The sequence below is a fragment of the Pseudopipra pipra genome, chromosome 5 (assembly GCF_036250125.1).
Source record: "Pseudopipra pipra isolate bDixPip1 chromosome 5, bDixPip1.hap1, whole genome shotgun sequence".
In the NCBI taxonomy this organism is placed as follows: domain Eukaryota; kingdom Metazoa; phylum Chordata; class Aves; order Passeriformes; family Pipridae; genus Pseudopipra; species Pseudopipra pipra.
The window spans coordinates 11,276,801-11,298,537 of NC_087553.1; the positions used below are offsets into that span (position 1 = coordinate 11,276,801).

Here is a 21,737-nt window from a genome sequence, read left to right on the forward strand (position 1 = left end):
GGGGATGAACTGATCTTTGTGTTTACAGTCTCACAGTATCAGAAAAAATGGAGAATGATGTGAAACTTTCAAGTGGCCAGTACAAAATAAAGCAAAAATTTTGCATTCTTCCACACAACAGAGCTAAATTGTGGAACTCATGAGCACAAGATCTTAGAGATACCAAATTTTACATGGCTTCAAGGAACAAATTAATAGAACAAAAATCCATGAGGAACTGTTCAGCCTAGAGAATTCATCTTTCAGGAAGCTGCTGTGGTACAAATCCCTTGAGGCTAAAAGAGCATATCAGGAAAGTGCCTCTACATGCTTATTCTCTTCTTGAAACTCTTCTCTAGGCATTGTTATTGTGTACTGCCAGAGACAGGGTATTGAATTAAATGGACCCTTGGCCTGACCCAGCATGGTTTTTCCTACATTATGATTGAAATCTGAAGATAACTCCTTGTGAACAGATTGAATTGCTCTCATGAGCGCTGAGTAGCAGTGCCCTGATTATTAATTGTATCCACCTGATGTGTCTTTGCTGCCTTCTCTGCCTCCCGTTTTTTGCTCCCTCTTTCTTCTCTCTTAAATAGCCACTAAAACACCACTGTTCATGTGAACTTGTGTTTTGGGTGGCATCGCTTACCTGTGTTTCTTTGAAATCCAAAACATTTGTAAATTCATTTCTTACCTGGCTGAAGAGTGGCAGGAACAAAAACCTGCTTATACTTACGTAACCAATCTCTGGCACTATACAAGAGAGAATAATTCATGTACATCCTGCAAAGCAGAACTTGGCACTGCTGACAGAGTAGCAGTGAGATAAAACAGCTTTCTACAACTGCTCTCAAGCAGATCAGAAGGAGAAAACCTTTACAAGAACAGTAGTAAAGGAAGAAAAGACTCAAACGTAAAATCAGTTACAATGAAAGCAGTAAGCACTTTGTGAACATTACACCGTGGCTACACTGGGATTTTCTCTTAAAAATTAATGATTTTATTGTATTATTACTGTACACTTTCACTGGCAGCAGCATGGGTAGAACTAACGGAGTAGACCGGCCTCTGATGTTTATTCTTTTGTCTTCAGGTGCTGGTCACCTGCCTGGCAAGTATCTACACACAGAAATCAGCGGTAGAGGCTCGATGTTGGCCAGCTGGGGTGTGAAGAGCTGTGAAGGTGCTGCCCAGCACGGACTGGGCACTGATCAGCAGGAGAGGACCCAGAGCCCCTCTGGGAAACATCAGCTGTCCCCAAACAAAACGGGTCGGGTGGGCCCCTCCTGTGTTGGGTGGCAGCGCTGGAGGACTCGGCACAAGCCGTGGAAATAGCGGTGGATGGGGAAGGCAGCGGGAGAGCCCAAGGCTTGCCGACGATGGGAGGGGTAGCTGCGAGGTGTTGGTGTGTGTGCGCCAGACAGAGGAAATGACTCAGAGACAGCAAACGATGAGTTTGGTAACGATTGTTACGGGAGAGAGGGCTGAGAGCGCGTTGCCCTCAGTACAATTCCCAGCAGAAGCACTTAATTACTGTCTCCGCTTGGCAGGAGCAGCGCACGGCGCGGGGCCATTTTAGGGACGGGATGACCCTGCGGAGAGGTGCGGGCGGGAGGTCGGCTCCCCCCGGTGCTTCCCGAGGTGGGATGTGGGACGTGGGCTGTGCCCGTGCCTGCGGGAGGAGCGGGGCGGGGCGGCCCCCAGCCCCTCGCCCAGCTCCGGCAGCGCCTCCGAGCGCGCCGCCCTCGCCCGCTGATGCAATCGGAGCCCGGCGGCGGCAGGAGACCCAGCCGCGGCAGCAGCTCCATCCCCGGCAGCAGGAGCCCCATCCCCGGCAGCAGCAGCAGCAGCGGGTGGACCGCCCTGCTCCGAGCCCGCCCAGCGCCGCCGCTGCATCCGCGCCCGGGGATCTGAGATCCGCCGGCTCCATCCCGCCGAAATCCCGGCAGGAACATCCCCCCCGCCCGCCAGCATGATCAAGGTAAGCGGAGCGGGTTTCCTGCCGAGATCCCCTCGTCCGTCCGTCCGGCGGCGCGGAGCTTTTCCTTGGCAAATCGGTGGTTGATCGGTTTGTATTTTACAGATTTTAATGCTCCGGTTTGTTATTTGTGCTTTGCGGAGGGGGTTTCTGTCCCCAAAAGATGTATTGTTTGAGGTTCGGAGGCAGGATGTGTGTGATTGTACCTCTTTCCGTGCAGACAGCATGTGTGGAAAAGAGGTAATTGTGTGGAAGAGAAATAATGAGTCGGGATGGAGAAGGGGGGAAGGGAAGGTGTATAATTTCCTCTGGGGGGGATTTCTTTCTGTTTATTTCTAACAGGGGACTCTCAATTACTAAAAAGAAAACAACAAAACAGCAAAACAAACCTGCAAAGGGTATGGTCTCCTGGCAGACATCAAGGCTTTCTATGCCTGTGAGTTTATTAAAGGACTTATGCCTGCCGTTGTACTAAAATAGACTATGGGTAAAACCCAGTAACATGTGCTTAGAGGTTTTGAGTAATTTCACAACTAACTTTAAATAATGGAAGAGGAGTTGTCGGTAGCAAACACTGATGTGGCAGATGAGCATTTGTGGGGACTATCCTTTTATAAATGTCATGTTTATTATGTTCTGCTTAGTGAGGCTGATCTGGGGATTAAAAAGAAGTCTTCCTTGTCAAGGCAAAGGGCACGGAGATAGCACGGGTGCTTTTCAATTAGAGTGAGGAAACATCACAGCCAAGATACACCCTGTGGAACAGCTGCACTAAAAATAATTCTTGGGTTTTGAAAGAGGTCTGTGCTGGGCTGACTGTGAACTACACAGCTGCAGCCTGATGCCAAAGTTAACAGCTGAGGAAAAAACAAGACTGAGTTATTTGCTTTCCTTGGGTAACTACAGCAGATGGAATATGGGCACAACAGGTACGAGACTGGCAGGTGTCTCCCCAGCTCCTCTCTGCCAGTGATGGCAAATGTTACTCACACCTCATCCTAGGGCTCACCAGCACTGCTCTCCCTTGGGTGGCTCTGGCACTGGTGGAGGTGGCACTGATGGCAGCAGGGCTGGGACAGGCGAGCCCCTGGAGAAGCCTTGGGAGGCTCTTGTAACCCCATTCGCCCTCTCCGCAACTGGAGAGTGGCAGAAAACTGTTCTGAGACATCCCCAGGCAGCTCCCACAGCCACAATACTCAGAATGAAGCATGTCAAGGAGTGAGGTAGACTGTAGTGTTCTAGATCACTTCTGATGTACCTGTTGTGTGTCTGGGAAAGAAAGCATGATCCCAGTCTCCAGGGTGTTGTCCAGCACCTGGCAGGAATGCTCTGGCACGACCTTACAAAAAAACCCAAGTAGCTGGCAAGCTGTAGACCTACCAGCCTGTCTACTCAAAGCAGCACTGATGTCTCATTGGAATCTTCTCACCTGCACAAACCTAGCTTTCTATTTTTACTGTAGAAAACACAGAGGGAAGCAACAGCTGCAGCAGTGAAAGTACACTCTTGCCACTTGGAAGTGATGTGGCCTTGGGCAAGTCAGCTCTGTCTGAGCCCTTTCCCCTTTATTTGCCTCCTCTGTTCAGACTGTCAGCTCTGCAGGGCTGTGGCTGTCACTGTGTGTTTGTAGAGCAAAGGTACAGAAAACTATGATTTGATTATCTTATTTATGCAAAACCTGAGACATTTATAAAAGTATCAGTAGGCAACAACATTATTACACCTCTTTATCCCTTCATCTCTCCCTTCGTCATTTCCTGCATTTAGTCACAACCCTCCATTTTTCCTTGGAACTATTTCCAGCCCAACCACAACCTTCTCTTTCTGTTTTGTTTAAAGTAATGTTATGTATAAGGAATGAATTACGCCTCTGGTTTCTGCAGTCCTGCCTTGTCCACCTAATGCACTGATTGTTACTGACAGGCCTAGCATTGTGTGATCCAGTGGATATGCTGATTTTTCCCAAGGAAATTGAGCATTGAAATGTGCTGCAAAATCATAGGTAAAAAAGAAGGTTGCAAAGTCATTAGGTAGCTGGCATCTTGCTAAATAGTCCACAGGCTATATCCCTGGTAGAATTTGATAGGTGAAAATAATTCAAATGGATTTTATAAGTCATTAATTTATCCCTGGGAAGGCAGTGTTAAGAAAGGAGATAAATCAGTTCATTAATTGTGTAAACACTCAGGTGCTCTGAATTTATTCACCCATTTTAAAACAAATTATCTGATGTGGGCATGCTAAAGAACCAGAACAGACATTATTTTCATTGCTTCCTTTTGCTATGCTATTTTCTTAAATGAATAATCATAGTCGAATGTATAAGGAATTGAAGGTTACAAGTAGGTTTTAGGGCAGGACCCTCAGGGTTAGAATGAAGGAAGTAAGGTGTAAATTATCTCTGTAAAATTTGCACAATCAGCCTTCTGAGGCCACACATGAGGACTGGCACATTCAGCCAGTGACATGTTATGTACTTCATGGTGCTAGATGAGCTCATCAGAGACTTCTATGACTTCAAGGCACTCAGTGCTGATTGTGGCTTTTGATAATAAATTGTGGCCATCCAGCTGCTACTATAGCTGTAATGGAGAGATTAAACACCCAACCTTCATCTTAAATTTCTGGCTTTAGGTGGTAGTCGAGCATAAATCAAAGTATTATCTGACCCTAATTTGTTATTCATAGTCACTTACATGCTTGCAGCTTGAAACCTCTGATTCTTACATAGAATGAAGTGAATTGGGGGCCCCATTAACCTTTTAAACAGCTTCATTGCTTTGTGACTTTATACATTAAAGGGGCAGGTGATACCACATCATGAAATAGAGCACCCGTTGCAGAAGGGCAATTTAGCAAGTATAACCATATGCTGTTGCAGAGGAAAATCCAGTGCCATGCTTATGGGAAGGCCTGATGTTGCCCTTCAGCACGTACATCAAATGGTGTGAAAGTTAAATGGGAATAGTTGAAACTGTCTTTGAAATGATCAAGAAGTTTTACCCATCTGTTTTTTTGTGCATTTTGGCCCATTGTTTTTGCAAGCTAATGTCATCATACCATTCCAACAAAGTTACTCATTTACTTCCCTGTGCAGTGTGTTCCAGGTTTTATTTTAGATTATACCTGAAGCATTAATGAAGGACAACATATGACTTCTCAGTAGGTACACAGCTACTGCTAATTCAGTTTGCCTATTAGAGCATTTCCCACACAATATTTGATTAAAACACTCCTAGTAAGCACAGAAAATTAATTGTTTTCCCCGGTGTACAAATGGGGTTTAATTCCACGAGGTTCTGATTGTATTAATTTCCGCTAGGATTTGGAGAGATCAGTACCACACAAGTCATGTCCTCTTGTTTAATTTCATTTAGACTGTTGTCTCGATGGTTATCACTTCTGCAATAAATGTTTGAATTTTCATTACCTTTTCTGAGAATGAGCTTTTTTAAAAACATTGACACTGAGAGTCTGAGGGAACTGGGTGTGTTCAGTCTGGAAAAGAGGCTTTGGGGTGATGTAATAGCAGCCTTCCAGAATCTAGACGAAAATTACAGAGATGGGGCCAGGCTCAGCAGTGATGTATATTAGGAGGACAAGAGAAAATGACATAAATTAAAATTAAAAAGGCTCAGACTGGGTATAAGGAAAAAATTCTCCCCACAAGGACAGTCAGACAGCGAGTTGCCAAGAGAGAATGTGCAGTCTCCTTCCCTGGGAATTTCAAGACCCAGCTGGATAAAGCCTTGAGAAACCTGGTCTGAGCTGAGAGCTGACCTTGCCTTGAGCAGGAGGTTGAACTAAAGGCCTCCTGAGGTCCCTTCCAGCCTGGATTTTCCTGTGGTCCTGGGAAAAAAGCTTAGAAACTAAAATTTTATTTTTTTAAATCAGGTTTTAGTTTTTGTCACAGTGATGTGGATCAGTACATGTTTGTTCTGAGCCCTGACTGCTTGGCTTTTAACAACACAAAGAACTCTTTGCAAGGATGATCTTTAAAGCCACCACTGTAGGCAGATTTCTTTGCAGAAGGTACTTTCTTTAATGTGTCAGTATAGTAGCAGTATTTTCCTCTCTGTTGTCTCAAGGAAGTACAGGTGCTTTACAGAAGAGATTGAACTTTTTTTCTCATATTCAGAATACATCCTGACTTTACTAAACTTTTTTTCTCCTGATGTATTTTAAGAATAATTCTTTAAACATGAATTACTGTACCAGTAGTTGCTGCCCATGGAAAAAGAATAGGTATGTCAGCAGTCCTAGGAAAGTTACTAATATCAAGGGAAAGTTAAGGGGGTATCTCAGAGATTTAAACATTATTATAAAAACACCAACCTTAAGAAAAGTGCTGTCTTAAAAAAAAAAAAAAAGCTTCTTTTTTTTGATTGAATTTACAAAGTCTTCTTTTTACTTCTTTTCAATGCAGCTGACTGCAAGTAAAATTCAGTTCATGGTTAGAATTCTTACAGCTTCTGTGAAGGTTCTGTCTGGCAGTTTTCACTCCTGTAATACTTGATGTTAAATGTTCTGAATTGTGGAATTTTTCCTTTGATACGTGGAAAATGAAACACTCGAAAAACTGAATAAAAGAGACGTTTTTGATTTTATGTAATGTGGGCATGACTGCATCTCAAATGTAATATGTAATTTTACCATATAAAGTTGCATATCCTACTGTTACAAAATTATGAATTCCCAAGGCTTTGTCCGACTGTATATCATCATTCAAGTCATTAAAAATCACATAAAGTCCACCTAAAATCAGCAGTAATAGTATAATTTCTTTCTTATATCTTATAATTTCTAGTTAATGTAGAGAGTCTCTCACCCTCCAATAAAATAATAGAAATTTTTAACCAAAACAGTATGGGAAAGAAAACTTCATAGCAGATTTTAAGACTTGTGATATTCTCAACATATTTAGCAGGCTAGCTGTGAAGCAAGTTTCTTACCAGATGTATGATACAGGTTTTATTTCCCTGATTCTAAACTTTGAGGAAACAGGTGGAGAGGTTAAGTTTTTGCTCCTGGACGAATAGAAGCAGAAGTAATTTTTTTTAATAGGATCTATAGTTAGTTCGTTATAAACTTTATTTATGGATTTGTAATTCAGGAGTACCATAATTATTTTTTTTAATAGAACATCAAGATTTATTAATATCATCAAGTTGTCAAGATCACAGTCAGTGCTAGTGTTGAGAGTCAAAACTGTGAGTCTTGATTTGTGCCCTGTACTGTGGCAATGCCTACTTACAATCTGACAACACTCTTACTAACTGCTAGAAAGTATTGCCCGAAGTATAGAAGTTAAAAGCTAGAAAAAATAAATAGTTGTGTCTTAGTATAGAGTATAATGTGAGCCAAGTTTATTCCTTTCACAGCATGAAGTAGAAGTTGTAGCATAGGATCTTATATAGTGGCTACACAGGCATCATTCCTGGCACACCTGTACAGCTGGATGTGTACATGCATGCAGAAAAAAGTAATATTGTATTCATTTGCTCATATATTTGAGGCATTGATCCATCATAAGTATATCATCTGAGGGTTTTTTTAATATTTTTAATATTATCTTTTACCTGTCAACACTTTTTCAGAGATAATTTTTGGCATTTACAGTTTTATTCTCTTCTTGATACCTGGAGATAGAAGTTCAGCAACATCAACATTTTTTCTTGTTCTTCATTGATCTGCAAATCTAGCATTTATCATTGTTTCCTTTTGGATTTTCTTTTAAGGCGTTGTGCTGCAGCCAGCAATGTTTTTATTGTGTCAATTGGGAAAAATATTTATTAGAACATACATGTAAAATGCTCTGTCCTGCTGCTTCCAGGTGAACTGGATTTCAACAGTGGACAAATCAGATGCAATTCTAAACTGTTTGAGGGTGCTTCCAATTAGCTAGCTGGATACATTCAGATATGACAGAGATGTTCTGGTCAGGAGCGTTGATGTTCACATGGATTGAAGCTGGACAAACCCCCTGGTTCATGGGGGTGTTACAAGTCATTTAGCAATTTAGATTTGTGGAGCTGAGTTGGGCTGTTTGATCACTGGCACAGATGTGGAATTGTAGGAAAACAAGCCTACATTACTTGCCGTAGACCTGTTTATCATCTTCATTACAGTGCCATTTCTTAGCATGTCAAAGTCACCATTTTTCTAACCTCATTTGTGGTGCTCTTTTACCAGGCTGTAATTTGGGCAAAGGGCCTCTCTCTTTGCTTTGTGCTCTTAATGCTGACACCTTTACAAGTATCTGTTACCGCACTTTTCCAAGGCCACTTTTAATGTGCTGGGTGATATTTTACTCTCAAATTCCCTGGGTGGCATCCAGTTTGTTCTGGGCACTGTCAACAAATGATAGGGGACTTCAGATGAAGGGGTTGCTCACAGGGTTTTTAGAAAAGACACAGAGTAAGTGTAATGCAGCTCCAAAATTTTGAAGTCTTATAATCCGTGTTTTCCCCCCGCCTTAGAATTGTTACATAGTTGAATATATACTAAGTAGGTGGAGTATCTGATTTTATCACTATTTTGAAACATTTTACCTCTTTTGAGAAGGTATCATCAAGAAAAGCAGCTTCTTACTGGTGTTATCTTGGTGTTTGTCCTCATTCACGGGAGTAATGTGTGACACTGTACAGTGATGCTGTAGTTGTGCCCTGCTTTTCCTGGATTGTTAGTAAACTTCCATGGGATTATTTACATTTGCTTGGTGTGGTGGATTACACTTCTTACCTTTTGTTGCACCCACTGACTGCAACCCAAAGACTGTAAAGCAGGGAAGTTCCTAGAATGTTCTGAGCTGCACATCTATCATGCAAATATGCTCCATCTCTGCTGTTATTTGAACAAGAACATTATTAGAAATGCTGTCTTCAGACAGGTCCCAAGGATTTTCTTTTGGGTTGGCTCTGTTCCTAGTGCCCCTTTTATCAAGGGGAAAGCTTCAATTTCCTTTCTACTGTGTTGAATTGTGTCTATTTAAAACAAGGCAGTGTTTGAACACACAGCAAAAGGTGCGTCACAGGAGTATAACCCAGGCTTTGGTAAAAGCCAGGGAGAGATCTCCCACTGCTTCAAACCTATCATACCAGACTTAAAACCTGTTGAAGTCAATATAGGTGAGTCTTCTGCAGCTTGCATAGGTGAACAGCCAAACCTACATCAGTCATTTACATTCGTTCCTTTTCCCTAATAAGAACTGTAATGGATTGGATGGGTATGTCTCTCTAAGGAAAAGGAGCTACAGATTTAGTTCCTGGGGAGCTGTGCATGCTCCTTTCTGGCACCTGTCGCTTCCCAGTGAATTCCCTGAGGCAGCTGCTAGCCAGTGTGAGGTGTGGGAAGGGACAATCTACGCCTGAATTTCCTGTCTGTAGAAGGGACAGATGTTTCTACCTTCCTTTACTTAGGTTTTGTAACTGTAGAGCCAGTCTTCCAGGTATTACAGTGAGAAAATTCATTTAAAGCTTATAAACAATGAAGGTCTTGGTTCTTTATCTGGAACAAACAGTTCCAGCCCACTATCAGAATCCAAGAGAACGCAGTATTTGCAACACCTCTAGACAAAGCTTGCTGTCTTTCTCATGTGATTTGCTTTTTTTTTTTACCCTGCTTTGCATTATTTGTTTAAAGAGACCTCCTAGATCTCTGTGAGCCTTGAAAGCTCAAGATTGGGTCCTTCTTCATCACTGTGGCCACATGTTCAGGCAGAGCACACATCTGGGTGTACACAGTTTTGCCTGCAAGCAAAGCCCAGGGGCTTTGCTCAGCCATTTGAGAAGACCAGCACAGCAAAGAAGCACGTTTATAAGGAGTGCTTCTCTGACTAGTGAAGCAGAGTGTACCTGCAGACCTGAGCCCATGCAGATCCCAGGTTAGATAGCTGCTGCCATGCTCTATCAGCTTCATCTGTTGGATTCTTCGCAGGTAAACCACCTGCTTGGGAAGCAGGGAACAGGGAATAACCGCACTGACAGCCAGCACACTACAGAAAGTCATGCTTCTTGTGCCTTTGCAGCAGTGGCACTTGATACTTGGTGATGAATTAAACGGGCCACGAGAAGTTATCAGGGCAAGATGTGATACCAAGCCAGCCTGTGTCGGCCCTTTGCAGACCAGCCACCACATGTGCAATTGCAGAGTGTTTTATTATACTCGATGTTATTCGAGAGCCAGCTGTGTAAGTTACTGTTTTATTACCTCTAGTAGGACTGTGCACAGGACTTGTGGTGGAAAAAAAGTAACTCTTTCCTCCTCCAAAACCAGTCTTTTTCTTTCTCCTCCACAGAGCTTTTGTTTTCAGTGTGTGATTCATCTTTGCTCAGCAAAGGTCTTATGTAAACCTTTATTCCAGTGCAAAATGGACTTAAATGGGACACGGTCTAAGCACTCTGAGAATAGCTACAAATGACCCCTTATACAGGCCAGTGATTCAGGCCTGACCCTGTATTTCTCCTGGTTCCGCTGTAGTTATGAGGGAGCTTGCAAACAGGACTATGTCCTTAAAAACAGGATTTTGTTTGCTAGCTCTTTTCTTTAAGCATGTCAGTTCTCATTTTGGAATCCATCACTGTCTCTGCTGTGGTTTGGTTGTGTGTGTGGTTTTTTTTTTTCCCCCCAGGAGCCTATAATGATTTATTTGCAAACTGCAGAAGCTTTGGTCTCCTGCACTAAATTGTCTTGCTTCCAGTTCTAAACCCTCAGACAATGACTTTATTTGTTTCTGCTCTCTGTGCCTTCATGTTATTTACATTATCATTTGGTAACTGCATCAAGCCAATTGCCTTGGTCATCAGCTGCAGGATCTGTGTGGTTTCCACCACGAGGCAATTTCACAAACAAATTGTAAGCTATATTTTATGCATCTTTAGATCAGATCTGTCGTTTATCTCAACAGCTGTTTCAGAATAAGAAATATAACCTGTGGAACTGAATCTTTGAGGAAAATAAGCAGATTAATTTTTATTATGCTTAGGCTCATCTTTGCTGGTATAGCAGTGCAGTTAAAAATGCATCCTGGTTAGTTTTACTATAAGATCTTAAAATACTGATTTAGTACCTGGCATTATAGAATACATGGGCTAAGAGAAATGTTAGAGGAAATTATAACGAAGAGAAGCTTCCTTGTGGTAAACAGCAAAGCCCTTTTAGAGTGGTACAGAAAACTATGTGACAGTATTTATACCCTTTGTTTTTGGCAGTTTGATGTAAAAGATCACATATCAAAGAGAACTGGGCCTAAACACAGTAAAACCATGGCGACTTTTCAGAATTTTCACCTTTTTTTGTGCAATCTCCACATCACAGACCCATGAGACACTGTCTAGTTAGAAAACAGGCAGATGAATTTATAGGTCAACTAGATCCAGCTGGTGGCTTTAACATGTTTTTCTTTATGCCATTCTAGCAAACAATGCACTTGTTAAAAACCTAATTAATGCTAGAGCAGACAAACAAGCCAACAAAAGAGTCACTTAGAGGCACTGTTCATAGGAGTTAGAGATGGAAGAGCTCCATTAGGTCATCTGCCTCTTCCCCTAATTGTACGAGGCTGTTTTGCTCCATCAGAAGGGAAGAGCCAGTAAACTGTGAAGACAGAGGAAACAGCATTGGGGAGTGAGAGCAACAGGAGGGTCATAGAAGGGAAAACAAACAAGAACAGTGTGAACGGTGGGCTTAGAAATCAAGGTCAAAGCACACTGCATGTGTGAAGAGCATTTCTTTAGGGTACTTGCCTATTTCTCTGAAGAAGTAGGAAGGACAATTGTCTGGATATGCAGGAAATGTATTAAGCCAAATTAGCTAATGCCTAAAGGGGCACCACACAGAGATTACAGCTGCTTTATGTCCTGCATTGCATGGGGCTGGTGGTAGGTTTTCAGTGTTTTTCAGTTGAGAAGGATCACACTTTAGGCTCCATGTTGTATGGGTGTAAGTCACAGCTAATGCTGCAATTTTTTCTGGCAAACTAATTTTAGCCTGAAGCTGAATAGATCCCTGCTCATGTTCTCCTTAGAGTCAGTCACAACAAATTAATCTGTCTTCTGTTTCTAGTGAACTCTTTTATTTTAGCCTTCTTGATAATTAAGTTTGCCAAGCACACAACCTTTTTTGATTTCAGAAGTAATCTTTCACCTTGTCTTGGATTTCAGAAGTAATCTTTCACCTTGCCTAGCCTTGCTATCTTCCAGGTAAACTGATACAAGCTTTCCTGTACAACAGGTTAGGCATTACTGAACTAATTCAAATATTATTTTAAGCACTGAGTCAGAAAATTGACATTATTTCCAAGAGAGGTTTCTCATCTGAATGCTGACTGAAATGACTTTTACATTGGCAACATTGTCTTGTGTCTATTTAATTTCATGAACACAACCTGTCTTCTTTGACAGTTGTGATGTAGTTATAAATGTTACTAAATAGGAATCTTGGATGGGCTAGATGAATATTTTCATTTCTTTATGTTCTCTGTTTTAAGGTTTTTCTAACCAATAAGTTAGAAAGTGCTCATATAACCTGAATTGCCTTTTATTTAGACATAATAAAAACAGCGATGCTTGTTTTAAGAGGAGCTTATTTCAATTTTATTCAAACTACTTAAATTGCTTTTAATTAAAGCAAATAAACTCTTCAAGCCAGAGCCACAGATAAGTTCCTGCACAGTCTTTGGGACTAATTTAATAATAGTCTATTTCAATTCAACCTTACTTTATGCAATGCAGCCTTCTTAGACAAAGGAACTCTTCTGTGTTCTAAGCCCTGATGCCTTTGTTCTGATGCAAAATTATCACTAAGTAGTGTGGAAGCTTTCGTTTTCTGCTGTGCTGGTTGCCTTTTATTTTCCTTTGTTTTGTACTGTTACTGCACTGCCTCACTGTTTAACCAACATTAGTGCCAGCTCAAGGTTGAATAAACAGCCACAATAAGGTGATAATGTCAAGCTGACAAGGCATCAGGGCGGATGTATGATAGGAAGAGTAGTCTTAAAAAGTGTATTGAAAGCGCAGAAATCAATACAAATTCTCGGGAACTCAGTTAAAAGCTACACACTGAAACCACTTATACCAAATTGTCCTTCTATGTTTGGTTGGTTTTGGTTTTGTTCCCCTGCCCCCAGTGCTGATCTGTGCGTACCCTGAGGTGCATCATTGTAGCTGCTCTTGATTTTGTGCTGCACACCTTCTGAATTCATGCTGAAGAGTGGCAAGCCAATGCTTGGGCAGTGCACCAGCCTAACAAAGATACCTCGAAAGTCTCTGTTTGGCTTGATGAGTGGTTAGAAATATCCTTTAAGAATAAGTCCTCTTGCTTCTTTCGTCTTGGTTTTGTAAAGAGCAGATTTAAAAGACATTGGTGGGTAAGTTGTGCTGCCCTGTCATGTAAATGACCCAGCACAAGGAAGATACTTGGAGACACTTGCACGGTAACACGTATATAGGTGTGTGTTCCTGTTCACATACCTGCAATATAAAGACAGAATTAAAATATTTTTATATCATGCATCAACTCCCATGACAGCTGAGGTTAACGTACTTGGCTACTGGATTCCATAAATGACCTTCTTAAACTCTGGAAGTTTTTCACAAATGTCATTAAATAAATATATATTTTAGTTGATATTAAAAATAGTATTATAAGACTCGACCCTACAGCAGTTTTTCAGAATTTCTCTCTGTCTGACAGTGTGTGGATTTTTTTTTTTTTTAAGCTGTGAACATCATTACTGTTTCGTTTTTCTTCAAATTCATCTTTTATGTGGTGCGGCTGCCAACACGTATTAACATTTCTTTGGAAGAGATGAAAGCTGTTCTGAAGTCATGGTAGTGCTTTTATAAGACTGTAGCAATACACAGATTTATGGCATTTGTGCACACTGGAGTCTATTCTATACCTGGTCCAGAAAGGCAACTGTGATTTGGGTGGCTTTGAATGACAAAGTGCTGGTCATCACACCCCTCACTTGCCTTGCCTCTGGCAGTACCATAATATGGGTTGGGCACTGAATTTATTCTGATCTGCTATATTCCTGCAATCAGATAAGTGTTCTAATTTCATTATCCTTCCAGTGCAAATTAAAGGATGAAATATTTCTTAGACACTTAGCAGCCAGAAGCAAGCATGGGAAAAAGCGGTAAGACGCTGTTTTAGCTTGGAGAAATGTCTCAGAAAGGACTTTCTTTGTTGAAAATTGTCTCTCATACGACTTCAGAGGAAACTCCTGCTCTGACTTTGCTGGGGCCTGATGACTGCTACAAGATAGTCCTGGCTTTAAGTTTCTCTGCGTAGCAGGAGATGGAGTTGCCTTGGTAGAAGGAACTCTGTGCTGTCACAGCTGTGCATCTGTTGTTTATTCGCTTCTTTAGGTTCTCCTCCTCCGTGAATAGCCAATGCTTGCCCAAAAAAGCACTGTCTGTGGTCCTTTCATGGGCATGAATTTGGGGTTTCAGATGTTCCCTGTCAGTGGTAGTTCTCTACCAGGGTGGTGGTGCTGTTGATGAAATTCTCACTCAGAGTGGAGGCATTGGAGCTGTCTGTGGGCTGACTTCGATAAACTGACTGGTGAAACCAAAAAAGATGACTAAGGATTTTCTGAAGCTGCAGCCCTTGAGTTGTTTTGAAAAGTGGCCAAAATGATTTCCTAGCTGAAAGTGTGAATTCTGCAGAAATTATTGGCAGTTTATTTCTTTACTCCTACCTTCTGCTAGGGAAAGTTTTCTGTTCCCCAGCAGTGAGAAGAGTTACCAAACAGGGAAAATTAATGAGCGTGGAACTGATTAAAGAATCAGTTTTCTTTGAAAAAGGTTGACAAAGCACATGGCACATAGAGGTAACTGCAAAACATGTTTGAGAACTGGAACCTTTTTTTTTTTTATTATTAATTAAATGATCTCATGCACTTTAGATAAAGAAATGCAGTTTGCAGCATAAGTTTACAGTGATGAAGTTTCTGATAATCTTCAGTTCACGTTTCATTACTGAAGGTGAGCCAATGAGATACTGGTGTATCTAAAACCCAAGCACAGCAGGTTGACAAAGCATCTGTTGGAATTGCAGTTTATAGAACAGATAGTCCCAAATGAGAAGAAAGAATTGGTGTCTCAAAAGCCACTAAATGTGAAGGCTCAGGACAAGTGAAGGCAGACTCATGTATTCTAGGAAACCTAGAGAATCTGGGGAGGAGATGGGCCTATTTTTGTAGCAGAATGGCCTTTCAGCTGAAGGATAACTGGTCTGACTGCATAGAAGACGTAGAGAAGGTGTGCCAAAGACAGCAGGGTAGCCAAGAGACAGTGATTGCAGGGTCACGATGCTAAAAGATGTTGAAAAGCTGTATGTCTAAGGCAGTTTGAAGACCAAATAGAGGAGCTGAATGTCCAGGTTTGGGAAACCTCTAGCAGAAGTGCAGATGACAACTATTAAGCAAAAAATTTAGTAGAATTTCACAGCGATAAAATGACACATAAACCCCATTTTTTTAATAGAGTTTAATCTAATAATGCTTTACACTTTTTTTTTTCTCATATAGGCTTTACAGGAATGGTAAAATGAATGTGTATTTTTGAAGGAAAACTTTGAAATACTGTTCTATCTTCAATTTACAAAAAGTGGTTACATATACCATAGCTCTACAACATGACATAGGAAATACGTCATGCTTGTGTAAAACTGTCATGCTTGTGTAATTTCATGGCAACTTTATACAGTCTTGAGTGACTTTTGAGAAGATGTTGACCCAGTGGCTTCAAATGTATCTTTAGGATAACATCATTGTTTTAATGGATGCAGATTTAAATCTACCATGCTATTAAACACAAAGGGCAGATTTATGCTTGGCATATATCCCTTGGCAATGATGGCACTTAATCAGGGAGCAATTTTCCCTATTGCATTTAGCAGGCTTCAGATTTATAAGCCATGGAGCCATTAAGATATGACTCCATCAATTAGAAAGTAATTGTGTAATGTGTTTCTAGTGCCGAGGGATTAACTCAATTTAATCTCAATGTGGTTAACAAAGGCAGTTAGCTACTTGCTTTAAACATGAGTTAAATCTGTAAAACATAATGACTTCATGGAGAATAGGATTGGCCCCGTGGCACACGCCCAAAAACTGGGCTGTTGGCTTCACTCAGTTTAATGGGAACCTTGAACTGAAGGGCAACATGACTGAGCCCCCAGGGGCTGCTCCTGTAGGTGGTCTGTACTTGAAATTCATGTACTAGTTTGGTATCTTTAAAAAAGATCATAAAAGAGGATGTTAAACTGTATCCAGCTTCTGTCCTCTCTGTGTTGATGCCAACACTTGCTTTAGGGTAACTTCATAAAGGAGAGATGGGAAGAAACTGAAGCATAATGGTTGAGCATTTGTCAGTATTTGCTGACATCAGTAATTATTATTAGAAAATCCAACTTGGCATGCTAGATATTAGACAAAAGCCAGCAGTGGAACTGGAGCTCCTTGAGACATTCCTGTTCCACAGCTGGCAGTTCCCATCCATGTTAGCTGGTAACCAGCACGCTCTCCATCCTAATTCGTTCCACTGCAAAGAAAAGTCAGTTGGCTTAATTAATCTGCAGGATACTTAACTATTGTTAACCGATGGTGTCATGGAGGCCTTCTGGGGGTTTTACACTGAATTTGGAAGTATTTGAAGAATTGCAGGGAAAGCAAGGACATATTATTATACAATGTCCCTCAGAGAGTCCCTCGGTTTGGATGACACTTTAGTCCTGCTAAGGTTTGACATGAATGCCAGTGAACACTCTATCGAAGTCTTGTCCTTCTGGAGTAGAAAACACTAAGCTTTCAAGCTAAACCCCCCATATTTTTTAGTAAAAGGAAAAGCATATTGGTACATTGTAAAGAGATTTGTGGTTTCTCTCAACAGATTCTCCTTTAGTGGGTAGGAAGGATCTTGTAGCCATGATTGCCTGCCTCTCTGTATAGGGTTAAAAATAAAGAGGAAGAGAAGGGTTAAAGCTGATGGTGACAAGGCAGGAGGGATGCTGTGGGCTCCCTGGGGCCTTGAGGGGAAGGGGAGAGGAAGTGAGATCTGCTGTGGCTGGGAGTTTGGCTTTTTCTTTTGTTGATAGCAAGCCTGCAGTCTGTTGAAGGCCCACTGAAGATACTGCTTTTTTTTTTTCTATACCATAACCCCAAGATCTGCAGAAAGGGAAAAGAATAATGTTATTTGCCTTGTGTGTGTCATGCTTCAATGCCCATGCTCCATCTGGTCCCACCCCTGGCCACACAGTTTGGTGGCTGCTGTCTCCCTGACACAGCCATCCACCTGCACGCAGCCCTCCTTGTAGGGTGGGGGCTGCTCCTTGGTTAAGAGCTTGGAGCAGGGATCTCACAGGCTGACCAGGAAAGGTTTCCTGTGCACCTTTCCTTCAGGGAATTATACCTGTGACCTGGGACTTCCCACCCAAGATGCAGCAAGGGCAGGGTGGGAAGCAGCCACCAAGAGGTGAGCAGCCAGTGTAGGGTCGAAGTAGGACTTTTCACCTGGAGGGTTGAAAGTCTCTTAAAGTCTCTTGCTGTCAGCCCTGGCAACAACATCCCTTAGTGTCTCTGTCTGTGTGATCCCTCTGTTGCTGAACAGAAGGATTCCTGGAACTAGCACTCCTTTTTTTTTTTTTTTTTTTGTTCCAGTTCCTTTCTAACATAGTCAGTGGCAAAAGCCTGAAGTTCAACAAAGTATATAATTGAAAATATTCTCATTATTTATTCGTATAGGTGGGCATTCCCTATCACTATCTTTTTCTAATGAAGGATTAAATAAAACCAATTTTTTCTTTTTCCTTTCACTCTACCTACTCAGGCTTCTTTGAGAACAGGCAAAAGTGACTCTGTTAGGTGGATACTCTGGTAGAGAAACTTGACTCTGATGAAACTGTGTAAAAGCACTATTTTTTTAGCTTTGAATGAAAGACTTGTGATGTTGTCCATATCCTTCTGCGCTTCAGAGTGATAATCTGATCTAGGATGTTGTCTCTCCTAGAAAGCCCTGAAACACCGTTGTGCAAAATAATGCAATTGAAGCATAACTAAAAACCTAGAGGGTGGAAAGTCGTGCTAGGAAACTACCACAAAGTTCTTGCTAATATACTTACTGAAGATGAAGCTTGAATGGTCATTCAAAGCAATCTGTCCCTAAAATGAGTTAACTGGATGTGTTTCAATGTTTCTGCAATGTGCACTGAGTTTGATTTCCTCTGGTTTTATTTCTTCTAGGGCTGTCAGAATGAGTGCACGGGAGGAGGATGTTCAGGAGAAACAGCAAAGCATGTGACTGACTCTTTCAAGGTATGTTTTTTGTTAAAAGATGACTGTCTGAAGCGTTTCAGTGGATGGTGCCAGCCAGTATCCATAACATAGTAATGATTGTTGTGCAGGCATTCAGAACTACTGACACTCTTGACTGTCATAATTCTGTAAATTGCATTTGTTGAACATGTTTTTTATGTAGAAATTAAGAATGTTACAAGAAGAAGTTTATTACAATTTCTGGTACTAGCTAAAAGGTTAGTAGTAATTAAAATTAAAATGAGATAGGTGGCTTTAATTTTACTCTTATCTGCTTCGAATGCAACAGAAATCAAGACTGATTTCCCCCATTAAGGTCTTTTTTCCAAACAACATTTCTGTAGCACTCTATTATTTGTTAAACTTTGGCATTATGAATGGTGTTCAATAGAGGGTTTTTTCCATCTGGTCCTAAAGTTGCAGAGCTAAGGATCTCAGAAGGACTCTAAAGCACTCTGCAACTCTGCCACATTATGAGCACTCCACAAGCAAACAGAGCTATGATAATAATGAATGCTGAGCAGCTGCCAGGAACTGACATGAAATTGCATCCCTCTCTTTTTATTTTAATCTTATGCTTAGAACTGAGCTCAGTTAAGATATCATTCTTTTCTTCTTCCTCCTTCCTGAATGCAGTGGAAGTAACTAAGAGCTCATTTTAAACACTGTATGGACACAGATGTCAAATTCCAGTTTTCTGTTGGAAATGTGAAGCCTGTCAGCACGTGCTCCTTTGAATTCTACACTGTGCTCATTTCCTTTTTTCCTGCCTTTTATACTTCTTTTGCCTTTATTCCTTATGTCACACATCTGTAATTCTTTCTCTCCCTCTCTTTCCCTGATTTACAACCTTTAAAAAGCCTCATCTGTATTTTGCAGACATTTAAAAGTAGTACCCAGAAAAAGGTGACCTCACTCGTGCTTTTTCAGCAGTCCCCTTCCTGTTATTTCTGACTATTGTCAGCAGTACACAAAATGAAATTATAATTATACACTTTGTCATGTTCTTCCTGATTTTTTTGGGTGGTGTCACTGCTATGCAGTCTTCTGAACTATGCTAAAGTAGCTAGTTCCCTTTCAGTTGTCAGGCTTTAAGCAGATAAGAAAAATGAGTGCTGGAATAAATGTTTTAAATTGAACTCCTTGATAAGGTTTGTACCAGTGCTGATGTCATTGAGAACAGCAAAGAATTCTTGAGAGTCCAGGACTACAGAATTTCACCATGTAGCAACATGCCACTTAATTTCTATTTCCTCATTCTCAGCCCTTCCCAGTTCTTCTCTTCCTCATTTCTTTGCATTGTGTCTCTCTGGCAATTCTGCCAAAGGAGGAAAATTTAGGATGATGCAGAAAATGCTGACAAAACCAGGCATGCAGCCAGGTTTGAAACCCCAAGAGTTCACAAGCGTGGAGTGCGGAGCTTTGCGAATTCACCTTCAACAAATAGACAAGATAAATCTCAGTAGATTCGTTCAGTGGAATGTGCCAGTGTATCTGAGAGCAAGAATTGCTTTACCCAGAGGAGACTCTTGTGTACCAACACTAAGCTCCTTCTTTCACTCATTGAGGCAGTGCAGAAGGAAGATAAAGTGGCAACCAACTGTGGTAGTGTTTGGGTCATAGGTGAACTGGGCATAAACTGAAGCAGACTCAAGGCAGATTTAATTATACCAGCAGTCAAGCGGGTGCCTTACCAAAGCTCCACATGTTGGGTGGCACAAAGTTGGATTTAATCCAAGTTCTTTTCTATTGATACTTGTATGTCAGCCAGGATGGCAAATCATTGTAGTGGAAAGTCTGTGTGAGGGGAAAACTGTGTTAGCAGGTGGGACAGATGGTCATAAAGGGAATAATGTGAGAAAAAAAGCAGCTGGCTCAGGCTGAAGTCTAATTTATAAGTCCATTCCTGCCTTATGGCTCTGTTTCTGAAGATTAGCTGCAGTTGCCAGAAGGGGGTAGAGATTTCTAGAAAATAGCATACTGTGGAAGATGTGCATATGAAAGTTAAGATGAGAATATAGGTACTGGTTGTAGTGTCATGCGTTATAATAATTATTTCCAGTCTTTTTAATTTCATTGTCAAATTAAGAAGAAAAACTTTATAAAAAAAGGAAGAACCAGCACCAGAAAATGACAAATTAAATAGCCTGGATTCGTTCTAGAAAAATTCGCAAACATTTCTGTGGAAGAGAGTTATGGTTAAAATTTCAGAAACTATAGCTAATAATATTCAAAGGAATCCAGTTGACCCATGGGGCTGACTGTCCTGAGGAAAGTTGCAATTCTGTGCCAGTAACCTAAATAATCCAAGATTGTGGGAATGTAGAAAACAGGGTATGGTTTTGGTTAAATCTTACATAAAACATATTGTTTACAGTGGATCACATCCAACGTTTGAGTGCCACATTAGTGTCTGAAGACATTTCTTCTAAGAATGCAGTGCTGTGCTTTTTAGGTGGGCTGAGCTTCCTTGATTTTTACTGCAGTTTCTGCCTGACTTGGAAAGGTGGACTCAGAAAGTCCCTAAACAATGGGAGGGAAGGAATGAATGTTACCTATGATTTCTAGCAGGCAGTGAGCCCCTCTGCTAGGTCAGAGTTGTTGCTTTCTTCATTTTAACTGCTACTAAACTACCTTAATTGCTACTGAAATACCTTAATTTGACTCAATTCTGCAGTTAAAAATCTCATCCTGACAGGTCTGTGATTTACAGGATATTTAATGTATGGCATTTAGAGTTGACACGTGAGCAGTGATCTTGGAAGAGCTAAGAAACATTGAGGGAAATAGTGATTATGCCAGAGTTTCCTGTATTGTAGAAAGTGTCAGATCTCCAGGATTTATCTACCCACCTCCTTCCACGAGAGTAAAATCCTTCTCCCTCCCTTAACTGCTGTATGCACATACTTATATATTTGTTTATTTAAAAAACTGATGGGGATTTGTGACCATAACCTAAGAAATTATCCTTGCAGTTTTTGCCTGTTGTCAGCATTGGAACTCTACAAGGGGAATATGAAACCACTTATAATGGAAAGTGCAGTCACCCTCTGTAGCACTGAATGTTTTTTTGAAAGTTGAATCAAGAAATGCATGTGTCTGGATTTCTTCTTATACTTGCATTCAGCAATACCACAAAACAGCACACAGTTATGTCTGAGGCACTTAATTTTTACAACTAAAAATCTGGTAGATTCTTTAATGCCTTCATTCTGCCTATTATCCTGTCACAAGACAGAAGGAATGTTGTTTGTATAATGTGGTGATCTCTTTCCATATGTAACTGATTCGAAGAAACACAGTCAAAGTCAGAGCTAATTCTATGAATCTGTGATTGCCATTTCCTTCCCTCATGTTATCAATCCATATCCAGAAAGATGATTTTCTTTTTGTTTTAACCTTTTGTCATGGAATATGTTTTCTCTTTGGGACTGATACAGGGAGCACTTTAAGAAGGTA

The 21,737-nt window shown here is 41.0% G+C and overlaps 1 protein-coding gene across 2 annotated transcripts in view; it reads left to right on the forward strand.

The window, feature by feature from the left end:
• Positions 1-1,446: 1,446 nt before the first annotated feature.
• BCAT1 (branched chain amino acid transaminase 1) overlaps positions 1,447-21,737 on the forward strand; it is a 61,034-nt gene continuing 40,743 nt past the window's right edge. Inside the window, exons 1-2 of one of the 2 annotated variants that reach the window (XM_064654440.1) lie at positions 1,447-1,963; positions 18,207-18,278. In XM_064654440.1, the coding sequence (XP_064510510.1) occupies positions 1,955-1,963; positions 18,207-18,278 (81 nt within the window). In that variant the 5' untranslated portion in view covers positions 1,447-1,954. The remainder of the gene's footprint in view (positions 1,964-18,206; positions 18,279-21,737) is intronic. The other variant, XM_064654441.1, reaches the window with a different exon arrangement.